Source organism: Synchiropus splendidus, chromosome 4, assembly GCF_027744825.2.
Source record: "Synchiropus splendidus isolate RoL2022-P1 chromosome 4, RoL_Sspl_1.0, whole genome shotgun sequence".
In the NCBI taxonomy this organism is placed as follows: Eukaryota; Metazoa; Chordata; class Actinopteri; order Syngnathiformes; family Callionymidae; genus Synchiropus; species Synchiropus splendidus.
The window spans coordinates 20,145,827-20,157,958 of NC_071337.1; the positions used below are offsets into that span (position 1 = coordinate 20,145,827).

Sequence of the window (12,132 nt, forward strand, 5' to 3'; positions counted from 1 at the left end):
AGCCACCGCTCTGTAGCCGCTCATTTCATATAAAAAAGTGAAAGAGAAAAAGTGGTGAGAGAAATGGCACACACCTGTGAAGATGAGCATGAGTCCATCCCACGCTTGCAGAAACACACACACGCACACATTACATTATCACGTCGACATTTACATGGCAGAAGCTTTGTCAACAGGATTTGGACTGCTTGTGACACTGCGTATTACAGTCAGTGGTAACACTGAGTGGGCAGGGTCTTTGTTCAATCCCATTTACGACTGAGCATCCACGAACACAAAGTACACACACCGAAATATATAATTGTTCGCATTGCATGTCAGCTGCAGCAAAGAATGGAATATTCTTGTTAACATGATGTCACCAGTCTTTGCTCTCACTTATGTGATAATTCTGCAAAGTGCGTGTCTGTATAAAGAGTTCATCCACATGACCCAACCATGGCTGATCAGATGCCACTTTGTTTCCAGAAGGCTCCCATGACTCAAGGATTTCCTCTAGTAGGCCAAGCCATCTTGAGGCCCTTCACCTTCAGTGGAACAGCAGATTGCGCTCCTCTCTATCACTCCAATTATAGCGACTTTGGGCTCAGTCCCAGAAATATGACACAAGACCCCTGCATCTGATCTCCAAAGGGACGCAACATGGTTTGCATAGGGCACACGAATGGTCGTCACTACAAGTTTCATCAGCACAACTTGAATGGTGAACTGGGGAACAAGCACAATGTCTCAAGGCAATAATACCAATGTGTTTGGGGGAACTTCAGCTGCCATTCAATGTCCACCAGCAGGTGTGACAAACTTGGAAAAACAAGCACAACCTCATCGTGAGATGAAGAATTAGATGTGTGGCATTCCAGACTTCTGCCAAGGTCACTTTCCTTTCACTTGCTTTTCCCCACTTTAGTCACCCTTGTTGCCATATTTAGACAAATTAGCATTAAGAAAGATAATATTGATATATTTGGTGCACTTAAGGCAACATTTGATTGTTTTATTTCATATATATATATCACAATCTTGAACAACAGGAATATTAATTTAATATAGAAAAGTAATTTGGGAGGCAAATTCTGTCTAATATTGGATTATGCTGCTGTTAAGAAAACATTGTAAATGTTGTGCTTGCTAACAGAGTCCTCCAGGATGTTTCCATCCTCACCCAGTCTTCGTGCGCCTCATTAGTGTTGTGTGTATTTAATTTGGCCATGCTAATGAGTCCATTTGTTTTCCACCTGATTGGAGCGCCGTGCGGCAGACGGTTCTCTCGGTGGACAGGAGAGAGCAACGCCAGCATGGCAGCACTGGGACCTGTGAAGCTTGTCTCTGCCTGAGTACTGCCTCTAATCCAAAAAAGAAAACACCCAAAAGTCTGGGGATAGGACCCTTTTTAATTTTGGACAAACAACCGATTATGATATTACAAGGACATTCCTCAATCTTGCATGGTAAAGTAAAGAGAACTGTTTCTGAAAAATAAAATGGCGATCAAAAGCCATGCTTGCACTTCGATGTAGAGAACTGGCTGCAGTTACTATTGACAGAAAAATGGCGAGATGAAAGAATGAGAGAATATGGATGAGATTAGTGGAGCATGTGTCCTGACCTAGTCCTAGCCTTTCACTATCACCATACATGCTTCACACAACATGAGTCAACGTACACATCATGAACCTCAAGTGTATGAGTAGAGCAATAAAGGCAAGAATCGGTGTGCAAATTGATGCTGGGATCAGTATTTGGACATCACTATTAATAAGTGAGAAATGTGTTTACTTTGGTCGGTAAGTGAGCTACTGAAGCCTCAGCGACCGGTGTTACACAATGATATGGTGTTTAAGATTCACTCTTCATCATACAATTAAATTTCCTTGTTAACGCAAGGGTTGTGATGAGAACTTGTTATATGGCTACAATTACAAGCACTAGCACAAATCATGTGACCGTCAACAAGCCTGCAGGCAGGTCAAAAGTTGATTCCATGGTGTCACTTGTGATAAACAACTGTGTATTAGTAAGCATTCATTCTTTTGTTAAATATCCCCAAACCCCTGCTTTATTCATGAGACTCAATACACCCTATGAATCTTACATGAAAGACAAACACCGCTGCTTTCTGGACACTCTGGCGTGCTGAGCTGATACAATATTTATGCCACAATCAAGCGGATTAGCATACATCTGTCCGAAAACATGGATACGCACGCTTCCACAGGCGAGGTAGTGATTGAGTCCGGCTAATTTCCTTTAATTGAGTGTAATTAGCAGCTTTCCACTTGCAGGGGAAGACGCTTGCTAGCTGTCCTGTCAAGAACAACATACAGAGATGCCATGTGAATCATGTTCAGACAAGATCACCTATTCATAATCTGTCACAGAGTGCTCTCACCAAAAGAGTCTGAAACCTAATTTCCCTGCTTTAACTGCGCTACCTACAAGAAACATTGTCTGTTATTTGATCACTCACATCTCTCACAAACAAAAGAAAAAAACAGTGAATAATGTTATACAGCACCATTTCATTCAAAGTTGTGTTGTCCTGTTCACTTCACATATTGCATAAACCCTAAGTCATATCTGCATTTATGTGGCGTATAGGTGCTGACGTATCAGTCTCCTCAGCCTCTAATGGAAGGTTGATTTGTGAGTAATGCATGGAAGGATCGGTGTTGTTGAAACTGGGTTTGAAGAGCAGTATCATGGCCCCACCAGGTGAGGTGGCTGGGGCATTTCGTCAGGACACTTCCTCAATGCCAGCTTGAAGAAGAGACACAAGGTTTGAGCATAAGCAACCATTCATCCATTACTCAATCATTCATCCCTAGTGCAGCAACATAGCAAGTGGTTTTTAAAAGGTAATTGCTCACTAAACCTTTTATGGCATTGAAGAATTCAATATTTGATTTAGATTGTTGTCACTTTTTTCCACAGAATCAAATTTGAAACCGTGCACCAGAGCCTGCTGCTCCATTCACCACACACGATTCACACACCAGTCTCCAGGGTCTGCTGCTCCAGAAAACAAACCTGTTCAAAATATTCCATAAAAGTTTGAGATGAATTCACTCTACTTTTTGTTGAAACAGAGATTTTGACCCAAAAGTAACCCGGGGTGTCGGGTAGGCTTCATGAAAAAATAATAATGAGAGGAGTTTACTTTGCTGTTACAACATTGAAAAAAAGTTACTGGGCAGACATAAGCAAAGCTATTAAATAAATGAAACAAAACTTCAGGAAGGTCAAATGAGGCAACCGAACCTTGGATGCAGCTGTAAAAACACAGGGACATAACCACTAGTAGCGTCGGTAAGCTAACAAGCAACTTGAAAACAATATAGAATGAACACCAACATAGTTTCATATGTCAGATGCCTGATATCACATGGATGGTGTTTTATTTTACATTATCCGTTGTACAGCGCCTTTCACAAAGTCCTTTTTTGCTACACCCGAACCTATCACCGCACTTGAGCGGCAGTGGTTAGAAGCCACACAAGTCAGTCAGGGATTCTAAACTTCGCATCCAGGGAATGCAAGAACACCACCAGAATCTACTCATCTGTTCTTTGTGCAATGAGGAATATTCACTGAAAGTCATACGAAAAGTTATTTTGCTAACGAGAAGACAGAAAGACAAATGTCAACTATCAAGTAACCACCTTGGGAGAAGGAATGAAAGGCTTGACTCAAAGGACAGTGAGGAGAATGTCAAGTAATGATGCATTTATTCAATGTACAATGTACAAAGAAAAGTGAGCTCAAAGAAACGTGCATTGCCATAGTGTTCCAAACCTATAAATATGAGCAATGTACAGCTGGACAAATTAAAGTACATGAGCATTACTAAACATGACAAAAGTGAGTAGCAATGTTTCTCCCATCTAGTGTGTCAGCTCTCGCGTGTCATGCAGTTCAGAAATTTATAATAATTTAACAATAATTAAATAGAAAATGTGAATACTTTTTAAAAAAATAAAATAAATAAAAAATACAATGTTACAATAGATAGACAGAGAGAGAGAGAGAGAGAGGCAGATAGATAGAAGCATTTTCACTGTATCATCCAGGCAACTTCTTGGTTGACACTGAGGCCTCATGGGTCGGTCGGGGGTCAGTCAGAAGGCTGTGGATGGCCCTGGGCCACCTGATCTTTGCTGCAACTCCACATGGAAATAAACAAGAGTGTGTTTATCTGCTGAGTCCAGAGGGACAACAGCTCAGCTCTCTTTAGTCACTTTAGTTATGGCTGCAGGTCTGGGGCAAAGCTTTATGGTAGCAGCTCTACATCATCCACTCAAGGTGTGTGGAAGCACCAATAACATCCAAGACCAACTGGAAAGACAAAGTTTCCTCCAACTGTGACTTGAAACTTTATAGCTTTATCTGGACACACACAAGCAAAACAACTTCAAATATTCTCTTTGTGGCTCCATATCCGAATTTTAAATTCATAAAACCATCATAAAAGCTTCTGTTGACTCAAGAGGCAGGATCACCTCCAAATCCTATTCATGTTACTTGTTTGTTTTGGCCGGTGCACACATCCACACAGGCACACACACACTCGAACAGAAGGGGATTGGTGGATTGTGAACATTAGCAGAGTGAGAAAGCTCTGGCAGTCGCCAGTGTGGATTAAGAGAATTTCATAAACTTGGCAGAGAACAGATCCCCTCGATCATTGTAATCCTGGGCAGCCTCACCAGTAGATTACAGAGTCATCCATCCTGACAGAGCAGTTAGGGACCTGCTCCAACTGTTACCTATCGATCAGTTAATATCTGTTAACCGATCCAAGGTGGCAACGGTGTTGCTGCTTCAATAAATGCAAGCATTCTACAATCATGATTGAGAGTCCAAATTCTGGACGTACATTAGTTAAAGAAAAGTTACTGATTCTCCACTGTGGGAATTTATTCATGGATTCCTCAGGAGAACAGGCCACCACAGTGATGAAGGGGCCTGAGTTAGGTACGTGCCTTCTTGACGGAAGGCTTGCACCAGTTTCATTTCTCCGCTAAACTCCCGCCATCCCTCTAAGTGGTGTAACTAGAGACAGCAGATGGCTGGGAAAGCGAAGCCACAAACCACGCAGAAAAAGAGTCCACCTTTCTCTGGAGTCACTGGACATTAATCACACTTTGCCTCACAGCCACTCGCAACCAATCAGCCTGGACATGAGATTGCAACACTGCAGGTCTCTAATAGACTGAGATGGTGAGGAGGCAGGGGCGGAGATTTAAGGAAATTACAGGAAGCAGGCTGGAAAATGAACTCCACTGTGTACGTGGTGATAAACTTCACTTTGTCATCTGCTTCTATTTGAACCAGCAAATAAGACGATGAGAAGTAGCTACTTGTCCCCAATTGCTTCAACCCTCAAATCATGTCAGCACAAAAGCTGCCAGCATCTCCACCCCATGGTAACAGCCGCTTTCCATGTCTGAGTCACCACGACGTCTAACCTGCGCGGCGCCAGTTTCATCACTAATAATGACACATGGCAGTGACAGCAGCACTCATGACACCGCTCCCCGAAAATGAGGCTGTATCAATGTTATACTCCACCTACCATGACTGCGGTGTGAAGGAGGGATATTGGGAAGAGTCGGTGCGTATTCGGGATAAAGGGCATTAAAGTGTCAGATCTGTGCATGTTACTGCAGGTCAGAGTCACTACTCATTATGCGAAAGCTGCTCAAGCTGTCACACAGGTTCATTCAATGTTAGCTTTTTAAATAGCCTTTGAAGACACTGTCAGTTGTTGATGTTTTTTTTTTTTTAATGGACACAAACTAGTGAAATGAATGCTTTTGTTGTCTATCAGAAGGTCTCGTCAAGGTTTGCCACTAGTAAGAGTCATGGCATTATCTCCCAAGGACTTTTTCTTCAGTGTCTGAGACATGACGGTGAACATAAGGACAAAAGCGATTGGGTCTGAGGTTGAGTTAGGACAGGAAGGCAGAGGTGTTGTGGCCATACATGAGAGCATAGCCTAGCCTACAATCATGCCAGAACACAAGCAGGGAGTCAGTCAAAATGGCAAAGCCATCACTGCGATTGAAAGACAGCACCTTGACAATATCTTTGGTTTGCTGTAGGTGAAGGCACAGTTAGCCAGGATAAGCGTCGGTGACCAACTGGTGTCGGTAAACCCAGTGGGTGCACTGTGCAGGATTATTCAAGGGCTGTGATAGCAGCCAGTACAAAAACAGTCCATTTCAGTTGTTGGGGGACATTTATTATAAAACCGCTGAAGGAATTGTTTACTCCACATCTCAAGATTACACCAAATACTGATCATCTCTCCGAGTATTCATGAGCCTTGCATTGTGTTCACATGACTGTTGGAGACATTAAATGAAGTCCTGGGAGGACGTAGTATGTGTTAGCCCAAGTTTTGTGAAAGTAAATGCGATAAAACTCTAAATAAAGTGATTAACTCAAGGACTATTGCTTTGAAAACATAGATTAGAACTCAAATTAACATTTTTGCCATTGGCCTGTGCTTCATTTACAGATTTCTCTCACTACCACGCCAGAACCACTCCTATTAAGAAAGCTTATGGAAAACCTTGTAAAATGTTTACGGTATGGTTTATGAGGAAGTCGTGGTTGCGAATGGCCACAGACTCCAGTGGGTATTGTTTACTGTTTCAAATTGGATTTTTTTTTTCATGAAGCAAAAGACAGACTGCAGAACAAAGCCGTACAAACAATTTTCTTTGTCTGAAACTATACATTCTTGTGGCACGCCTGAGCAAACCTTAAAAGTATTCCTGGTTAAGATTAGGGGAAAAGACAAATGATGCATAAGAAGCATCAAAAACGCATAGTAAATTACATCTCTGCTCAGTTATTTAGAAAGCTCTGTCTGAAAATGCAACCCTCAGTCTGACAGTAAAGATGCTCGAAAACAAATCCCACTGGCGACAGGCTGATTTCATGATTGTGGCTAATCTGATTACTCCAGTCATGCAGCGACTTATTCACTCAGCAGACGTTCACCTTGGAGGAACAGAAAGAGAGGCGTTTGTGCCCATCCTTAAATAATGTTTACAGAAAACATTGATGTCAGTGTCATAGTTTTGGCTACTTTATAAGGACACTGGTTTGCACGTCTCGAGAATAAATCATCGCTATCCCTAATCTTATTTTAGTTTATTTCTTTTTATGTTGGACTACTGGTTACGAGCTGACCCGGGAGGACATTTGGGGGAGTCATTAATTCCTATTCTGCAATTGTTTTTGCGTGAAAATATTCTCAAGTGAATGCAATGAAAGAAAGCTTATTTGTGAGACAACAATGGACCAATAAAGAATTGCATTGATTGTTCTTTGTGAATTTCAGGGGTTGCCACTACAAGTCAGCTGTTCAGATTGGTGTAGCAGTTGGTGTCACCACTGGGCGGGAAGCTTCAGTTTGGAAAAAAAAAAATAATAATAATCTCAAACCTTTACAACAAGATTAGTCAAATAAACAAATAAAATAATAATATTCAAATTTGGCCCCATATCTAGCCAATCTTTTGACATGCAACTTCAGTCTGAGCGACCAGATTGCCTTTATTCATCGAATTCTCACAAACAAACATAAAAGTTCTTCAACCAGTTTCCCCACTCTCCACTGACTTTCTGGGAGGACTCGCAATCTTTGTAAAGTAGACACAGATGTTTGGCATAAACAGGAAGATGGGAACTGTGGGTACTGTAGGCTTCTCTGTCTACAAATGATATCACTGCGACTCAGCTCCTGCTGCACATACCACAAGATTACAACATCAAAAAGGGACTGACTGCGTCAAATATGGGATTAGAGGTTGAACAGTAACGGTGTAAACAGGTTTGACCCATTGTTACACTTGCCCATGATTCACATCCTGAGTGGTAAACAACAGTGATGAGCAAACGTACAAATTCGTAAGTAACTAAGACAATAAGCCCTGTCTGCTGAAACAACGTGAAATACTTTTACTCATTTGGATTTTGAGGAGCAGAGATTAGACAGACCATCCCTCTTCCTCTATGCTGCAAGATGTCTGGCGCATTTCGAAATCTACTGCACACACAAATTCTTATCAACCAGTCGTGAAACTAAACAGAAAATCTTCTGACTGGGGCAAGTGTTGATAAAGAAAAGTATGTATAATCAAAAATTGGATCTTTCAGCTTTCTATTTGTTTTTTTATCTCATCACTACAGGTCCACCACCAGACAGCCTGTACCCCTTCGGTCTGACAATGCAAGGACTGACTTGACCTTTTGTCATGTCAATACAAAAGGTCAAGTCAGTCCTTGCATTGGACTGACTATATATGTATATATATATATGTATATATATATATATATATGTATATATATATATATATATATATATGTATATATATATATATATATATATATATATATATATATATATATATAGCAAATGCTTGCAGTGTAAACGTGATTGTCTTGTGATATATGGTATTTATTATTTTATTTAATGGACTTTATTTAATTGTAGTTTAGTTTTCCATTCAAATAAATGTTTCTTTGCTTTTCTAAGTATTTGCCATTTTTAATCCCAGTAGAATTGAATAGTCATGATCAAGTATATTCCAGCATCAGGTTTGCAACTTCAGAATCATAACACAATACATATGATACACCATATATTATACTCAATGCCATCATCAGCCCTCATTTATTTGGCATGATTTTACATCCATCCACTTTTGAAGGACAATTTTACTCAAGATTTGGATGGAAACACTGTGATGGTTTCCAGGTGCTGGTGAGAACACATGGTTATTTAAAACAGATGATTAATGGCTGCACCTATCAGACTGCAGAACAGTTAATCTCTAGGAAAATGTGTAAACGGACTCCTTCAACGCACCATTAGGCATAAATGTTCTGTGTGTATATCTCATTTAGAAGATGTATAAGACAATGTTTTTACGTGCAACTAGAGTTAAAACCCGAATACCATGACTCGTCGCTTCACACACAGCTACTGAAAGATTCAAGACACTGGCAGCGTGTTACTGTGATTTTGGAGGGTAACACTAACCTGTATTGTTTAAATCAAAAACCAGCTGAGGGGCCCTTTGTGGCCCATGAGCATATGGCCAACAGTCTCTGTGATAAAATGACTAATTTGTACTGTAGCTCATGAGCGAAGTCAACCCAGAGACTGTAAAATGAACAATATTTACAAAAGCGCAGCTGTAAACACTAAAACCTTTTCAATTAAATGCCCCTAGTTGGGACTACCAAGTGGCGACATAAACTGCTCAACACTGAAACATTTTTTCCTGACGGTCATTGAAAATTAAGGTAAGAATTTAAAAATTCTATGTTGGCCAAAGGCAGTTCAGGAAATCTTCTCTTTATGTTTTTAACTTGTGAATAAGCAAACACACGGTCCTAGTCTATCACTGTTTGGTCTGGCTTGGCCGTTATGCAGCGAAAGACCATGCGATTGTGTGGATCACTGGAACCAACCAATGCTCCATTCAGGACTGAACATTCTTATCAACCAGGAGTCAGGAAAAGACAACATCACTGCTGGCTACACCTGCCCTCTGCGACAGAGCTCTCTTCTCCAAAGCCAGTCTACTACTACACAGCATCTTCCCCCAATAGCTAGGCAATAAAGATGATCTAATTATCAATCAACATCCTCTTTTTGATGCGTATATAATCCACCAGACTTACTGTATTAGATCATCATTAAGTGAAGGTACGTCCTCCTTCGAAATTCCACTATATCCCACTATAACATAGCTCTTACTCACATCATTAACTTACACAATACCAAAGTTAAGTGACATACCAGTAAGGCGATTTGCATTGATCTGGGACAAACGTTGATCAGGAAATCCTCTCGGGTCATTTGGGATCTACCCGTTTGGCAGTTCTGATGGTACTATGATCTGTAAAGGTCATATAAATGAATCCAGCATAATAAGTTAAGATAAATTGTATGCCTCTGTGTGTGTTTAAGCATACGTCCTAGTAAGGTTGAATTTTGAGGAAAACATTCTCTTGTGCAGCCCTGAGGCATTTGTGGGGACCATTTGGTTGGACCCCACAATTCCAAGTCTCAATTTGAGGTAGTAGTCAAAATAACTAGGTTATTATAAATAGGCTCATGTTTGGTTTAGAGTCTGGGTTAAGGTTAGTGATTTGTTTTGGACAGTTATGTTTAGGGTGAGAGATTGGGGAAAGCATGATGTCAAGGAGTGGTCCCCACAAAGATGACTTCTGAACATTTGTGTGTGTGTGTGTGTGTGTGTGTGTGTGTGTGTGTGTGTGTGTGTGTGTGTGTGTGTGTGTGTGTGTGTGTGTGTGTGTGACTGTGTAGTGTGATCCTGATAAATGTTTGTGGCTGACATTAGTGCTGCCCCAGATCAACTCGGATCTCAATGGGTATCAGTGGCCTACATGCATGTATCTGATTGCAGTTAAACAGAGAGCATTAGGTTAAACTGGGTCAGCAATAAATCCGTTAGGTCTCTTTTTCAGTCTCAAAGAGTAAGTTCCAGGGTCACCATCCTGGCCATCTATGTCTACATATGTCTCATAACACAGTGTGATCAGTCAGACTACAGTTTAGTATGAAAAGAGCCATTTGAATTCAGATGTATGCTCACTGTTGCACACGAGGAGTGCAAATATCTGTCAGAGCTGGAGAATTCAAACATCTAGCAACGACTATAATTTAAGGTTGAATTGATTTCTCAACTTTGCAAACATCCCAACCGGATTTAAGACTCCGACCTCTATTACCATCAGTTTCACAGCTGCGGTTTCCATCGATCAGTGTGTAATGGTGGAGATCCTAAACCTGGATGTACACCAAAATCTAATTGACTTCCCATTGGCTTTAGGCCAAAAGAGGCCCAGAGATTTACTGTTGATGCACTAGTTAGTGTTGTCCAGCAGTTCAGAAAAACATGAAATAGCTGAGAGGCTTTAAACTGTATCTCTGTGAAAACAAATGCTGGAAGTCTGTAAGAAACCACTATTGACAATTTGAGTTTCTGCTAGGGTGCACAATACTCTAGTCGCAGCCCAACTGAATTGAAATGCAAGTGCAAACATTATAGCAATAAAAAGCAGTTCCATATGATTCCCAGGGAAAAAAAAAACTGAAAACAAAATTATGAAGGCTTCAGATTGACTCTGAATGTTTATTCAATCCAAGGTAGATGGAGAGAGAATGCAAATAAAGTGCTGATACTCATAACACATCTATGCCCAAATGCCACATTTGGACACAATGTGATTTGCCATGATATCGGTGCTACAGCTACATCAATACTGAGCAGGCAGTGCAGCAGTGAGACACTGCCACCTCAGGCAACATGATGAATTCTGACCAGTCAGTAAAGCTCCTACTGATCATTTGAGTCTTAGTTTGGCTGGTGACCCGTTGTTAGCTGTGCCTCGCTTGCCACTGTAGTCCATGCTAGCTATGTTTCGCTTACTGTTCAATTAATGTTGGTTGTTTTGATATAACCCATTAGACGGAGCCAGCAGCCTTCAGTTCAATAACGTGTTTTGTGCTATTGAAGATGCATACAGAAGCAGAAAGAAGTAATGAATATGTGAAGCTGGGTGCCACCAAAGACAGATCAAGTGCATGTGTTGATATGCAAGAACAGTGTAAATATTATTTCATTAAAAAATATATACTTCTAAAAAATCAGAAAGAAGTCAGAAATATTTAAATAGTAAAATAGAAAAAAAAACAAGCAATAATGGTCCACCAGATCATCTCAATTAAAACACCTAATTCAGTTGAGATTGTAGATGGCCCTCGCGTCGCTCTCAAAGGACATCAGTTGTGTGACAATGTTATGGGAATAAACAAATCTAAATAATATTTGATATCATTTTACCATAGAACCTGACAAAGACGGCGACTATCAGGCGAAGAGTTTGAAGTAGAAGGTTGAAGCGTGATGAAAGGCTGCACTTCATAAATAAATAAATACCCACACAGTCGGGTTTTTCTTCAAGTCTGAAGGGTCTATGCAATGATTTTCATTTCAGTTTAACGCTAATCTCCGAAAAAAATACAGAGAGGAGTTTCTTGACAAGACCTTGAGCATTCCCTGCGGACAAAAAAACAAATCTCAC

General features: G+C 40.6%; 1 protein-coding gene across 15 annotated transcripts in view; it reads right to left on the bottom strand.

Moving 5' to 3' along the window:
• The window catches only part of plekha5 (pleckstrin homology domain containing, family A member 5), a 128,209-nt gene that overhangs the window by 99,786 nt on the left and 16,291 nt on the right, over positions 1-12,132 (bottom strand). Inside the window, exon 4 of one of the 15 annotated variants that reach the window (XM_053862922.1) lies at positions 2,469-2,757. The exons of 12 other annotated variants lie outside the window; for them this stretch is intronic. In XM_053862922.1, coding sequence (XP_053718897.1) covers positions 2,748-2,757 — 10 coding nt within the window. In that variant the 3' untranslated portion in view covers positions 2,469-2,747. Of the gene's footprint in view, positions 1-2,468; positions 2,758-3,857; positions 4,161-12,132 lie in introns of those variants that run through there. 2 more of the 15 variants (XM_053862920.1, XM_053862919.1) reach the window with 2 other exon arrangements.